This window comes from Drosophila virilis, chromosome 5 (genome assembly GCF_030788295.1).
Source record: "Drosophila virilis strain 15010-1051.87 chromosome 5, Dvir_AGI_RSII-ME, whole genome shotgun sequence".
Taxonomy (NCBI): domain Eukaryota; kingdom Metazoa; phylum Arthropoda; class Insecta; order Diptera; family Drosophilidae; genus Drosophila; species Drosophila virilis.
The window spans coordinates 2,498,619-2,513,939 of record NC_091547.1 but is presented as its reverse complement, the minus strand read 5'-3'; the positions used below and the strand labels follow the sequence as shown (position 1 = coordinate 2,513,939).

General features: G+C 41.6%; 1 protein-coding gene across 7 annotated transcripts in view; it reads left to right on the top strand.

The window, feature by feature from the left end:
- Window positions 1-15,111, top strand: part of Dyb (Dystrobrevin) — a 36,401-nt gene extending 21,290 nt beyond the window's left edge. Inside the window, exons 2-10 of one of the 7 annotated variants that reach the window (XM_032435993.2) lie at window positions 8,390-8,754; window positions 8,811-8,896; window positions 8,953-9,767; window positions 9,830-10,463; window positions 11,244-11,351; window positions 11,789-11,827; window positions 11,957-12,532; window positions 13,585-13,628; window positions 13,985-15,111. In XM_032435993.2, the coding sequence (XP_032291884.1) occupies window positions 8,414-8,754; window positions 8,811-8,896; window positions 8,953-9,767; window positions 9,830-10,463; window positions 11,244-11,351; window positions 11,789-11,827; window positions 11,957-12,003 (2,070 nt within the window). In that variant the 5' untranslated portion in view covers window positions 8,390-8,413 and the 3' untranslated portion in view covers window positions 12,004-12,532; window positions 13,585-13,628; window positions 13,985-15,111. Of the gene's footprint in view, window positions 1-8,389; window positions 8,755-8,810; window positions 8,897-8,952; window positions 9,768-9,829; window positions 10,464-11,243; window positions 11,352-11,788; window positions 12,533-13,584; window positions 13,629-13,984 lie in introns of those variants that run through there. The other 6 variants (XM_032435992.2, XM_002059767.4, XM_015168421.3 and 3 more) reach the window with 6 other exon arrangements.
- The last annotated feature ends 210 nt before the right edge of the window (window positions 15,112-15,321 follow it).

The window sequence follows — 15,321 nt, the reverse complement described above, 5'->3', positions numbered from 1 at the left end:
TTCATGGTTTGGACCCCATTTTAAAAGGGCATTCAAATATGACAACCTAATTTTTGGTCCAAATTCATGTAAATATTGTACCCTAAGAATCCCTATATAGACATGGATCAAAACTTCCCAATAAGAATCCCTATATAGACATGGGTCAAAACTTCCCAATCCTATAACTCGGCCAAAACTCAACCGATTTTCACGAAGTTGGGCTTTTTATTAATGGTTTGGCCCCTTTATTAATTTGGCATTCAAATCTGACAACCTAATTTTTGGTCCAAATTCATGTAAATATTGTACCCTAAGAATCCCTATATAGGCATGGGTCTAAACTTCCCAATAAGAATCCCTATATAGACATGGGTCAAAACTTCCCAATCTTATAACTCGGCCAAAACTCAACCGATTTTCACGAAGTTGGGCTTTTTATTCATGGTTTGGCCCCCATTTTAAAAGGGCATTCAAATCTGACAACCTAATTTTTGGTCCAAATTCATGTAAATATTGTGCCCTAAGAATCCCTATATAGACATGGGTCTAAACTTCCCAATCCTATAACTCGGCCAAAACTCAACCGATTTTCACGAAGTTGCGCGTTTTATTCATGGTTTGGCCCCTTTATTAATTTGGCATTCAAATCTGACAACCTAGTTTTTGGTCCAAATTCATGTAAATATTGTACCCTAAGAATCCCTATATAGACATGGGTCTAAACTTCCCAATCCTATAACTCGGCCAAAACTCAACCGATTTTCACGAAGTTGCGCTTTTTATTCATGGTTTGGCCCCCATTTTAAAAGGGCATTCAAATCTGACAACCTAATTTTTGGTCCAAATTCATGTAAATATTGTACCCTAAGAATCCCTATATAGACATGGGTCAAAACTTCCCAATCCTATAACTCGGCCAAAAGTCAACCGATTTTCACGAAGTTGGGCTTTTTATTCATGGTTTGGCCCCCTATTTTAAAAGGGCATTCAAATCGGACAACCTAATTTTTGGTCCAAATTCATGTAAATATTGTACCCTAAGAATCCCTATATAGACATGGGTCAAAACTTCCCAATAAGAATCCCTATATAGACATGGGTCAAAACTTCCCAATCCTATAACTCGGCCAAAACTCAACCGATTTTCACGAAGTTGGGTTTTTTATTCATGGTTTGGCCCCCATTTTAAAAGGGCATTCAAATCGGACAACCCAATTTTTTGTCCAAATTCATGTAAATATTGTACCCTAAGAATCCCTATATAGACATGGGTCAAAACTTCCCAATAAGAATCCCTATATAGACATGGGTCAAAACTTCCCAATCTTATAACTCGGCCAAAACTCAACCGATTTTCACGAAGTTGCGCTTTTTATTCATGGTTTGGCCCCTTTATTAATTTGGCATTCAAATCTGACAACCTAATTTTTGGTCCAAATTCATGTAAGTATTGTACCCTAAGAATCCCTATATAGACATGGGTTTAAACTTCCCAATCCTATAACTCGGCCAAAACTCAACCGATTTTCACGAAGTTGGGCTTTTTATTCATGGTTTGGCCCCCATTTTAAAAGGGCATTCAAATCTGACAACCTAATTTTTTGTCAAAATTCATGTAAATATTGTACCCTAAGAATCCCTATATAGACATGGGTCAAAACTTCCCAATAAGAATCCCTATATAGACATATGTCAAAACTTCCCAATATTATAACTCGGCCAAAACTCAACCGATTTTCACGAAGTTGGGCTTTTTATTCATGGTTTGGCCCCCATTTTAAAATGGCATTCAAATCTGACAACCTAATTTTTGGTCCAAATTCATGTAAATATTGTACCCTAAGAATCCCTATATAGACATGGGTCTAAACTTCCCAATCCTATAACTCGGCCAAAACTCAACCGATTTTCACGAAGTTGCGCGTTTTATTCATGGTTTGGCCCCTTTATTAATTTGGCATTCAAATCTGACAACCTAATTTTTGGTCCAAATTCATGTAAATATTGTACCCTAAGAATCCCTATATAGACATGGGTCAAAACTTCCCAATCTTATAACTCGGATAAAACTCAACCGATTTTCACGAAGTTGGTCTTTTTATTCATGGCTTGGCCCCTTTATTAATTTGGCATTCAAGTCTGACAACCTAATTTTTTGTCCAAATTCATGTAAATATGGTACCCTAAGAATCCCTATATAGACATGGGTCTAAACTTCCCAATCCTATAACTCGGCCAAAACTCAACCGATTTTCACGAAGTTCGGTTTTTTATTCATGGTTTGGCCCTTTTATTAATTTGGCATTCAAATCCTGCAACCTAATTTTTGGTCCAAATTCATGTAAATATGGTACCTTAAGAATCCTTATGTTGACATGGGTCAAAACTTCTCAATCCTATAACTCGGCCAAAACTCAACCGACTTTATTGGGGTTTGGGGCATATTTGGCCTCTACATCAATCTGGCATTTAAATCTGGCATCATTATTTTTTGTCAAAATTTATATAAAATTAGTACTCTCAAATATCCTATAGACGTAGGATTAAAATTTCCCAATACCATATCTCGAGATTTGGGTCTTTATTCATGGTTGGGCGTCTAGATAAATTTACCATATACGATATACCTTATACATACCATACATTTGTGCAACCCTTAAAGCTCTCCCTCTTCGCCTTTTTCGCCATTCCCCCCTCTCTCCCTCTCTGTCGGTCCACTTCAGAAACTCTGTTAATCCTTGGTCGGCCGCCTAATGGTGCTTTTTGTGCGTTGCAGCTGACGGAATGTGCATTTTCCATTATCCAACGTAGAGTTAACTTGAGCTGTAAGTAGCACGTAGCCAAGCCGAACAGAAATCCCAACACCCCAAACCCCCTTCCGACCCCCTCTCAACTGTTGTGAGTCCGTCCCTGGCGATGCTCCCATTTCTGTGCATAATTACAGTCCCAGCTCCCGCCACCCGCCCCCTTTTGGCATACGCTGTGTGCACTTGATGTGTTTTGATGGAGGACGATGACGTGCTTTGGCATCTCTAACTGGCACAGCACTTCCTGCTTCCAGTTGCCGTCGCCGCCAGCTGCCAGCCTCCTGCCTCCCATCTTCCTGCCTCATCCTTCACTTTGTGTTTGCTTCAATTTTTGTTCCTGTTGTTGGTAAGTTGGGTTCTGCTTGCTCATGAACTAATTTCAACGTGGCTTCTCATAATTAAGCATTTGAGGCGCTGCCACGCCCCAAAAAAAACGCCCTCTTTCCAATCAATTACAGCACATTTTCACCTGGCGCACTTTTTCAATTCCAGACTTGAAAAAAAAAAAAAAAAAAAAAAACCAAATACAAAAACTAATCTGTTGCCAGCTTCAGTTTATGCGCATTTTTCAATCAACTCGTTTGGCAAATGCAGTTGCAGATTTTGCACAGTTTGCACATGAAATGCCGTTTCCTTTCCCCACCCTCTTTATGCTTCCCACTTTTCCGACTTCTTTGGTTTTCCCCCAGCCCGTACCAAAGTGTACGAGACCGAGACAAAAGGTTATTGCACGGGTTGCCGATTTTAGATTATCATTCTTGCTTGACATGCAATGTTGATTGTTGTTTCGTGCTGCTGTTAATACCCTAACTTGTGCTGGCAAGCGGGTATGCTCGACCGGGCGTGTCTTACAGCGCGAAGAAGGTTGAAGAAGAAGCTGAGCTCTGCTTGTCAACTGTTGTATATCTTAAATCTTGCATATCTCCCAGACTTTCGGGAAGATTTCTTGCTTGAAATTGGAATTGCAATTTCCTGGAATATTCTTCGGGTAGCGTCGTCCTGTCCTCCCCCCCCCCCCCCCCACCTTGGATTTTGAATTCTTAGAACTCTTCTTTCTGCATTCTGATTCCTATAAGCATTTTCCAAGTTATCTTGACAATGCTTTTTAAATATCTACAAAATTTTGAAATGTCTGGAAGGGTATTTAGGCTTCGGCTTGCCGTAGTTACACATACTTTCTTGCTTTTTTTTTGTACTATTTTTCATGTCTTTTGTTTTGTTTTTTTTTGTTGTTGTTGTGCTTCGGTTCCGTTTGCTGTGGTCGCATTTTTTGTGCCCCAATGGAAGAGGTAAATTAACACGAAATAAACGAAACGTTTGTCTGGAATTCGGAATGCAGAATTGTGAATTATTATGTGCCACAGTTATCAGCGCAGTTGTTGTTTTTGTTTTTTTCTTACCTGTGATTTGACACGGCACGCGAACTGCAGGACTTTCTCGTCCGGATGCAGCACTTTATTGTGGCAGCTACTTTTGGTAAGGTGGCAACGCGCAACCTGATGGCAACACCTATTTTTCTTTATTTTTGCACAAAAAACTTTTAAATCTTTTGCTGCAGCTTTTTTGCCAGTCCCATGATCCTTGTTGAAGGCAAGTTTTTTGCTGCTGCTTCCGCTTCTGCTGCTGCTCCACCTTTGGCGCAAATTGCGCATCAAGTTGGGCAGAAGAAAAAATGTAGCTAAAGTTAAGTTCACCTGGGATTCAACTTGTGTGTTGAGTGGGCAAAAAGTGTGTGAAAATTGCTTTTAACTATTTCCATAACTATGCTATTTAACTCCTCATGACTTTCATTAGCAGCTCTTGAGCTTTGACCCATATAACTTATTGTACTCTGACAAATAGCTCCCCTAACCCAGCCGATACCCTGAGCCCAGTTCGTGCTCGTGTCAAACATGCAGTTGGCATTTGATGATGAGCAAAGTTTAGCCTTTAATCAAAGTTCTGTGTGACAACGCGCAAAACTTTGCATAAGTTTTGCATTAAGGTTGGCAGGGGAAAATATATAAGAAAATATTGCTGAAACACGCGTAATTCTTTTTCATATATATTTGCTTTGATATATAATTGTTTATCAGGAACTGCACTGAAACTGTGGCATTTTTGCTCGGTCTGATGCAGGCGAACAAACATGCGGTCAGCCTTGTGGTCTGCCCAAAACCCCAAATTTAACTCAACAACCAGCAACAGACAAGCCGGGAACAGATTCGCACAGTGGTGCGAATTATATGAAAACTGAGAAAATTTGTTGGCATACAAATAGTCACATATTTGCGGGCTCAAAGTAGAAGATATCAAGTTGAGTATTGAGTATGAATTAGTATATTGGCAGAGGCATCAAATATGTTCCCAATATTTTCTCACAAAGAAGACTGCTGTAGGCGAGTGCTCAACTAGGAGATACCCTGTACGAAAAGAACTACTTGGCATATTTGTGCAATATAAAGGATATATGCCAGTCGATCACAGTTCTGTGATATCTTTGTCTTACCTCAACGCAACTTAGTTTCGACATAATGCCAAGAAAGTCAACGAATCAAGACAGAAGAGTGAAAGAGAGCGAAAGATAGAAAGTTGTTCGATGGAGAGAAAGAGGGCAAAAAAGGGAAGAAAGGCTTTAGATGAAGCTGAAGGAAGTGCTACTTTAACACAGACTTACAGATTTTGTAAGCTTACATGAATTTGTGAGAATCGCAAAGGAAGGCAATATTTTGAGGAGCTGAGCTCCCACTTTTGTCCACTGTACAGACCCGAATAAACCATCGGCCACTTGAAGCACAAGCACAGACGCTTTGGGGCAAAGCGCCCGCCCGCATTTCCCCTCTCTCCCCCTCTCAGCTGCCCCTCCACATTGGCCCCATTGCAGCTGCAATGCGTCTTCATAGACGACGTGCTCGTTGCCAAACTGAAAATAATTCAGGCAGGTCTCGTTGCATACTTTTGTGCGCAAATGTTTACACAGCTCAGAGCGCGTCCTTCATTCAGTTTGGGCAGCCAGCTGTCTGTGTGTGTGTGTTGTTTAGCTGGCCCACATCTGCCCGGGCAAACTGTATGTGCATATTTATATAAATGTACACATACGTATGTCCTGGCGGCTTTTGTCGCTCCATTTCGTTTAGAGTACAGCAGCATGAGCTAAAGCAGCCGCAGGAGAAGCAACAGCAGAAGCAGCAGCAGCATCAGCTTATGAGTCATCGCCCAGTATCGTGAGCCTCATCAGCCTCATCAGTGTTGTCATTTGGGTGGTTTTGCTCATTTCGAAATTGAATTCCACTTTGGACAACCAGATTGGCTGCTATCCTGCGCTGTCCTCTCCTGTCCTGTCCTGTCCTGTTTCTGGTGCTGTGCTCGGTCCGCTGTCATCTCGTTTTTTGTGTGTGCGCTGCTTCCTTGCCCTGTGTCAGCAAATATACAAGTAGAAAAGCGGCATTTAAATGAAGTGGAATCCTGTTTTTAAATGTCCTTGTGCTCCTCGTTCTACTCTGGCCCTATGCTATTTCCGCCACGTTTGGCTGTGACGCCCCTGTCTGTCCTGGCCCAGCCTGGGCTTGGAATGCGTCATCACGTTCAAAGGACTTCTCATCTATAGCAAATTTTGATACTAACGGGCAACGCACACTGGTTTGGCAACCTATTAAAGGGAAGAGGCAAAAAGTAAGAGAGCGAAAGATAGAGCCAAGGAAAGAATAACAAACGGTTAGCTTACTTGAATTTGTGAGAATCGCAAAGGAAGGCCACATCGCAGAAAGAAACTGATCAAAAACGAGGGAAAGACAGAAGAGTGAGAGAGAGCGAAGGACGGGCGGTGGTTAGAGGGAGTGAGAAAGAGAAAAAGAAAGTATCGATTAAGTATCGTTTGTGAGAATCGCAAAGGAAGGCAACGTAAAGAGAGATGCTGAGCAAGGAGAATGAAAAGCCAGAACAGTGTGTATGAGAGAGAAAGAGAAACAGCCGAAGTAAGATGTGGGAAATTTAAATATATTTCGCGAAGCTGCAACACTGTGCGATAGATTCAAAAGTGTCGCTGACGGCCGGGACACATGAATTATGTTCACACACACACGCATTCGGCAGGAGATAATATCCTGCTACTCGCCCCGATGTGTGAATCAAAAAAGCAAGAACAACACGAGGAACATAATAAATGGCTGACACTTTTGGCGACAGCTCCTGCGAGACTGTTCCAGCAGAGAAACGGAGAGCGAGAAAGAGAGACGGAGAGGGAGACAGAGACAGCTGGCAATTCTCATGGCCAAGCTGCAAGCTTTCCAATTCTCGCAAACGCTTCGATTAATTGGTATTGCAAAGAGGATTACAAATGATTTAAAATTGCGGCCGGGGTTAATAAAATTGGCATTGTTTTTCGTTTGCCAAGCAAAAGTATTCCCAGATGGACTGCGGCAAGCTGCATGGGGGGGATGTCTCCTTTGGATTGCTCACTTGCACTTCCGGCGGCAACAGGGGAGATGATGGCCTCCGCTCCGCTGTGTGTGTGTGTGTGTGTCGCCAGACAGACGACAATGGAATATGTAATAAAAAAAAAATTAAAAAAAAAACCCCATTGTTGGCAGGATGACAGGAAGTGGGTGGAGGGAGGAACAGCAGTGGTTGGCTGGCTGCTCCATTCGCCAATCGCTTTGGCATTCGCGTGTTGCGGCTGATGTTTATGGCACAGAAAGCTGATGATGTTGTCGACGATGTTGTCCTCCTTCTAATCCTCCTCCTCATCCCCGTTCTGCTTGTTCTTCTCGCCCGATGCCAGCTGATGACCCAGTTAGACCGAGCCGAGTGCTCCTCTTGGCATTATTATTTATGCGTTAATTAAATATTCCGTATACACATGTTTCTAAGCACCATCACACACACACAGCATGTTTACAGGGCGCATATTAAGTTGTAAAGATGACATTAAATATGTTTCATGTGTGTGCGCCCCTTGCCCCCCGGAACTAGTCCATAAAGTAATTCTATTTATGTCAGCTCGCCAAGCGCTCGGGCTATATTTAATTCCTTCCTACATAATCCTGCGCTATAAACATCTAAATTATCATTATCTTTACGGCTTAAAGCTGGACGACAATTTAAAGAAAAAGTTGTGTATATTAATGAAAATATATTGAGCCCAGTTTGCCATTTCAGTCGATAAACTCAGGCTATGATCCGTAAATGTATTCCGTATAGAAAGCTTTATTGGAATTAATTCAATTTCGGAAACAACAAAAAACTACAGAGTTGGGATCTGAAATAATACAAGCAAATGCAGAACATGCTGAAATCATTTATAACATTCTCTTTGAATTTCTCAAATCATTTTCTTAATTTAAAGAAATCTCGAGTTGGGAACAGGTTTTTTCAGACACAATTCGAAGAACTGGGTAGGCAGCTTCTCGTATAGAGTAGGAGAGCCTTGGAACATGGCATATATATACCTAATTATGCCATATTTAAGGTCTGAAAATGTCATAAAGATCGGACAATAAGCTCCGAAGTTATTGATAAAGACATATTTCAAACAAACTGCGAGATGCAGAGAAGATCAAGCTCATCCGTTTGAATATCGTTGTTGCTTATAACTCTTTCTTTTTTTTAATCATCCCTTGCAGAGTTGAGCTCGTTTTGTGCGATTCATGATGATGGAGCTGGAGCCGCGCGTGGCCATATTGCAGGATCTGCGCCTACAGACCTTCGACTCGATACGCTTTGCCTCGTATCGGACCGCCTCGAAGTTGCGCTACATACAAAAGTCGACCAATTTGCATTTGGTGGACATTTGGAATGTGATCGAGGCGTTCCGTGAGAATGGCCTGAACACGTTGGAGCCGCAGAGCGATGTGAGCGTGGCGCGTCTGGAGACGCTCGTCTCCTCGCTCTATCACAATCTGAACAAGCGTCTGCCCACCGCACAGCAGGTGCCCGTGGACTCGAAGGCGGGTCTCTTGCTCAACTGGCTGCTGGCTGCCTACACCAGGTGGGAGTACTTGAAGTAACTGTTAGATCCGACAGCTAATTCTCTTCCCATTGCAGCGACAACTCGGGCAAAATACGCGTGTTTTCCATTAAGGTGGCGCTGGCCACCATGTGCTCCGGCAAGCTGGTGGACAAGCTCAGATGTGAGTAACTAAATACAACCTAGACCCTAAACTGATTCCTTCTACTCCCTCGGCAGATATCTTTTCACAGATTTCGGATGGCGCTGGACAGCTGGTTGCCTGGAAGCTGGGTGAATTTTTGCGTGAGGTATTGGCGCTGCCGGCGGCTGTTTATGAGTCGCCCACATTCCACTATAAGGACGGGCTGGAGGAGGAGATATTTCCGGCCGAGAATAAGGTCACCGTGAATGATTTCATGGCAACACTTATGTCCGAACCGGGGCCATCGTGTCTCGTCTGGCTGCCGTTATTGCATCGGCTGGCCACGGTTGAGACAATTGTGCATCCGACGATCTGTTCTGTTTGCCATAAGGAAAACTTTACCGGATTTCGTTATCGTTGTCAGCGGTGTCACGCCTACCAATTGTGCCAGGAGTGCTTTTGGCATGGCAAGACATCACTGAACCATCAGAACGATCACGAGGTCAAGGAGTACTCGAGCTACAAGTCGCCCAGCAAACAGATTGGTCACTCCTTGCGCAAGAGCTTTCGGTGTGTGCCCGAGAAGACGACGCAAGTGTTGCCACGATTCCCCGACCAGCCCGAAAAGACACTCAATTTATCGCACATTGTGCCGCCATCGCCGTTACCCTCGCACAATGGCTTCTCCGATCCAACGCTAGGCCACTTGCACGGTCCCGGTCCCGGTTCCGGCTCTGGTCCGGGGCCCGGACATCCGGGCATCTTTGATCGTTCCAGTACGCTGGATTCGCGCGCCACCGGACGCAGCCTGGACACGACCATGTCCCGCGTAGCGGCCGCCTCGGCCAACGATGAGGAGCATCGCCTGATTGCACGCTATGCCGCGCGCCTGGCCCAGGAGAATCGCGCTGTAAGTACCAGTTAAATACATATCTATATCTCGACTTAAACTCTGCCCTCTCTCTCTCGCAGCCCTCCAACATGCCCAATGCGGAGAGCATCACGCCCATTGGCACGGATAATTCGCGTGCGCAGCGCGAGCTCATCGCCCAGCTGGAGTCGAAGAACAAGGAGATAATGCGCGAAATCGCGCGCCTGCGCCGCCAGCAGGAGACTGAGCAAATGGCGCCCGAGAATCCGGCGCTGATCAATGAGCTGCGCGCCCTGCGGCAGCGCAAGGGCGAGTTGGAGGGGCATTTGGGCGCGCTGCAGGATTCGCGGCGGCAACTGATGGAACAGCTGGAGGGCCTGATGCGCATGCTCAAGAATCAACAGACTGCCTCGCCGCGCTCCACGCCCAATTCCAGTCCACGATCCGGCAAATCGCCGCCCATGCCAGGTGGCACGGCGACAACATCAGCTGGCGTCCTGGGCACCACGCCGATGAGCGCCCTGCATGCCCAGCAGTTGCAACAGCTGCAACAGCATCCGATGCTGCGCTCCACACAGCAACAGCTGTTGCAGCAGCAGCAGCAGCAGCAGGCGGCACAGCAAAGTCAATCCTCGCCGGGCCTCGGCCACGGACCCTTCAGCCAGAGCCAGCTGGAGCAGCTCAACCAGATCAGCAGCGACATGCGTAGCGCCTTTGCCGCCAACGGCAGTGCAAGTGAGTATTGCCTGCGCCTGTAGCCCAAGGATCTACTAGGGATTCGCTTTGGGTTTGGGTTTGGGTTTGGGTTGGGTTGGATTAAAGTGTAACTGTTGCCTTTGTTTAGGTTGACTGCATCACAAATTGGTCGTTAGGTTTATCCATCTCTCGCTCTCTCTCTTTACGCTCTTACGCTCACTGAACACCGCCCTCACTTGCCACTGCCCAACACTGTTCACTGACCAACACACACTTCGCTTGGAAGCTGCTCGCGTGTCACGATCAGGCATTCGTGCGTGATTCAATATGGAATAAATTCTATTATAATCTTAAAAGGCGATCCTCGGTAAAGCATTAGAACAACTAGGATCTGAGTTCGAGTAATGATAATTATATCGATAACGATTAATCGTAATTCCTAAAACAATTAATCCGAATTTAAAAGAGATTCTCAAAAAGAATCATTTTTAGACATATTTAAGTGAAAAAAGCGATCATTTCCAATTGCAATCGTCTGAATGCTTAGATAATTATGTCAATAATTAATCGATCGATCATTCGATTCGTAAATCAATTAAATGGAATTTAAAAGAGATTTTCGAGAAGACTCCTAATACGTGACATATCAGCGATTATTTTCAATTGCTATTGACTGAATGCCTTTGATAATTAGATCGATAATCAATCGATCGTAATTCGTGATACGCTTGCAGCTCTGTGAAGCACAGAAGCTTGGCTCATCCCAAACAATATCTCTCGCTTTTATATATATATATATACATGTATATGGCTTCACAGCCCCGCCGCCCATATTGAATGCCAATCCCAATGCCGACGCGGAGCTGAACGCGACTGCCGACAACATAACGTCGGCCATTTCGACAATGGTCAGCGATCTGAATGCAGGTAAATCGCGGGAATAACCCTGACAAAAAAAAAAAATCGAAATCGAAACCAAATCGAGATCTTATTTCCCGCCTGAAACCAACGCCCACTCGCTCGCTCGCTCTGCTGCTGCTTGGAATATAGAATGTGTATAAAATCTATCTATATATATAGAGATATCTATATAGAGATATGGCCTAGAACTTGCACCTGCAATTTGCACTCGTTTTTAGAGCTGTGTTAGATTTATTTATTTTTGGCACCAAATTAGTTGAAGCACCCCGCTTTTAGAGTCCACTGGCCACTGCCACACCCACTCGCACCTAACTAATATATGGAATATTCTCTATCTCTCTCTCTCTTTCTAACACGCTCTCTCTCTTTCTCTCTGTGTCTATGCTTTGCTGTGTGTGTGTTCTTTGTGCTTTTCCTTGTTCGTTGTCCTTGTCCTTTTTCAGAACAATTCTTGCCGCCGGCTCGTTTCATTATGCCTTTGGGTAAGTCCTTCACGTCGACTCCGTTTCCGTCCTTCGTCGTTGCGACCAACTCTCTACCCTCCCCCCTTTCCTCTAGTTTTTTTTTGATTTTTTGGTTTTTCTCAACATTTTCTGTTATTTTTCTTATAGATTATTTCCCAAATAGACGGCATAAGAAAAATTGCTGCAAATGTTGAATGTGCAATTCAGTTGTTCTTTATTGTTTAACATTTTTACTTTCACTACCAAAAAAAAAAAAAAAAATCAAAAAAAAAATACCTCTCTCGTATCCATACGAACGAATCCCATTTCAAGAGTATCGCCACATCGAGGGCCGCGAATCCGTTCCGGCCGGCTGCGGCGACTGCGATTGTCTGGCTTACGAGGAGATCTTTCGCACCGACGAGGATCTTGAGTGCGAGGGTGCTGCCGCTCCTGAAGCTGCCACGCCCCTTTATACAGATCCCTTCGATGATGAATTCGATTATAATTTCGGCCAGAGCGAGGAGCAGTCCCAGCTAAATCGCCTGCTCGCCTATCGCCACCATCCCGAGCTCTTTATCGACGACGACGAGGCCGGGTTTCCGGCACTGCACGAGATCGGTGAGACAATCGATGAGCTGCAGTTGATAATGCACGCTTACATTATGAAATATAGTTTGAATATATAAAAAAACAAAAACAAGAGAATTGAAAAACATTTTTGTAGGTTCACGCGTTGTTCAGGTAAAATTTTGATATGCAAATATATATATTTATATAAAATATATTTTATTGTATGCCTTTCGCTCATCTCAAATGTAGTTGCCAGTTCTTTGACATTCGCTTCACTTTCAGCTTAAATCGCGATTCTATCTATTTCCACAAATCTGATTCATTCGTAGTTCAACATCTTTCCAGTGGCGTAGTCGAGCTGTTTATAAGAGGGATTTATTTGAAATAAATAGTTAACCAAACTGTTTACAATCTTGTGCACAATCAAGACTCTGTTTACGGCTGGACTGGATTATATATGTAGGCACAATCTTTGAAGATCTTCAGTCATTTATATGCTAAGATCTGAATATGGATATAGCCAACAGACCTTATACACTTTTACACGTCTCGAGCTTCGAAGAAATCAGCCAGCTGGACAGACTTATGCAATAATAATATTACAAATCCAGCCTGAGGTTCGAACCCACAGCTGGGATCTTTTTAGTTCAAGTTCCATTAACCTATAGAGAACAGGCTCAATCTCTCTACTCTAAACTATATCTATATTCTATATCTATATAAACTAGACTCTAGACTCTATACTTTATACGAAACTTTGCATTTCAATTTCACTTTTATCGAAAATATATATGGTTCTATTAAACCCCCCCTTAAATGCGCCTTGACTACGCCGCTGTCTTCTACTCTCCATGCGTCACACATGTCCTCATATAAATATATATATATATATATATATATATATATATATATATATATATATATATATATCTGCTAGTCTGGCTTAGCTAGAATGCGACTTCATCGATGCAAATCAGTTCCGAGTACCCCCGCCCGCCGCTGAATCTCTGTCGTGTCCTCCACTCAACTCCGTCCATTTGGCATCTCTCATGCGGCACATTCAGAACTCCAATGTATCTAGAGATAATATCTTAATGTATCTATATATATTTAGACTGTTCGTGTTGGTTGCTCGTTAAAAGATAAACAGAAGAAGGTTTAGCTTTGTTTTGGGTTAAGCTTTGAAATAAAACTGATTCTTATGCAAATTGATACAATTTCAGATTTTGATGAAACTCAATCCTATAATCCCGAATGGAATGAAAAGGTAAAGGATTTCGCATTGAAATCCTTATAGAGCCAATTATTGATGTATTTTTGTTTTTCTTTTTATTGTTGTTGGTTTTGTATTTGTTTTTTTTTTTCGTTTCCACAAAACATGCACTCAAATATAAACGTAAACAACAATAAATATATATATATTTACTATATATGTAGCTTGTGTAGTTGTAAACCGATTTATACTCTATATATTTATGGCATATCTGTTTTTATTTCCACTCTTTGATATATTTGCATGCCACAGCGTAGCGTTTGGGTAGCTATTTACCTTACTTTATATAAAAAAAATATTTAATTTATTTTTTGTGTGCTTTTCTAATAATTTCTGAATTTGTTTTTCAGGCAAATGCGAATAGCCAATGGCAGGAGCAGTTTGCACAATGGAGTCTCAATTCACAAAATAACTAAAGAAAAAATATATATATAAATGGAAAATACAAACAAAAAAAAAACAAAAAAACACGCTGTGGATCCAACGTTGGAACATATATATATATATAAATATATACACTTAGTGCGGATCGGCGCTTAGCTTTTTAAAAACTTAACACTTATGTTGATCTAGAGCAATTTATTTATTGACTACTTTAGTCTGTACTATCTTATAAAGCATTATAATTTATTTTGGCGGGCATACACATATATATATATATATATATATATTTATCCATAAATATATACTTCTATACGTAGATACGTACACATTGATTTGTGAACAGGAAATCTATGTAACAAAAATTGAAAAATTTTATAAGACTTGCATTTGAAGTCGCAATTCTCTTGAATCTCTATCGTTATGTTTAGCTGGATTTCTTTTTTGAATGCGCTTTATTGCACGTTGGAGTTGTGCAACTATTTATTACATATTTAACAAGAATGAAAATCAAACACATAATACAAATACAAATACAAATACTATATACACATTTATGTACTTAGCAACTAGCGACTTGTTGAAAAAAAGAACGTAAAACTAAAATCAAATTCTAAATGCTGATTCCTTATACTTCCCCAAAGAGGACAGCAGTACAATAAATATTTAAACAAACACTTTGATATACGATATAATAATAACATGAAGTACGAAATCTTTAGCCAGGAACTACGTGAAATTATGAACATATATAATATGACGCGGACTTTCCAAAGTTTATACAATATTTTGGATATTGCATTTTATGTTTGAGTTTTATTTCGAGTTTTGAAAAGTTATTCGACATTAAGGTATCCAATGTTATGTCGATGCTATTTAAATTACTATTAATATCAATTTATAATATGCATTCATACAAAAATGTTATAAAATATAATCGCAATGCATACAACCAGCACAGAAAGATGAAGAACAAAGAGATGATAAACAAAATCAGACATTTATAGACATTATACATAAATAACCACTGAATAATGAAGAATATTACAAAAAAAAGGAGAAAAGTAAATAAAAATACATTTTAAACAATTCTAAACATAGATAGTAATTTGATTTATTTAAAAATGAAAAATAGCCCGCCTTACAAGATAGTTATCGATAAGCACGTTTATAACATTCTGTTAACGCAATTATGTTAGTTAACATTAACGCATAAATGAGTTGCAATAACAGTGACGCAAAATGCGCGCACAGCCGGTGCTGTTAAGTATAACATAACAGAACCTGTTAACGGCGGGTTAACAGT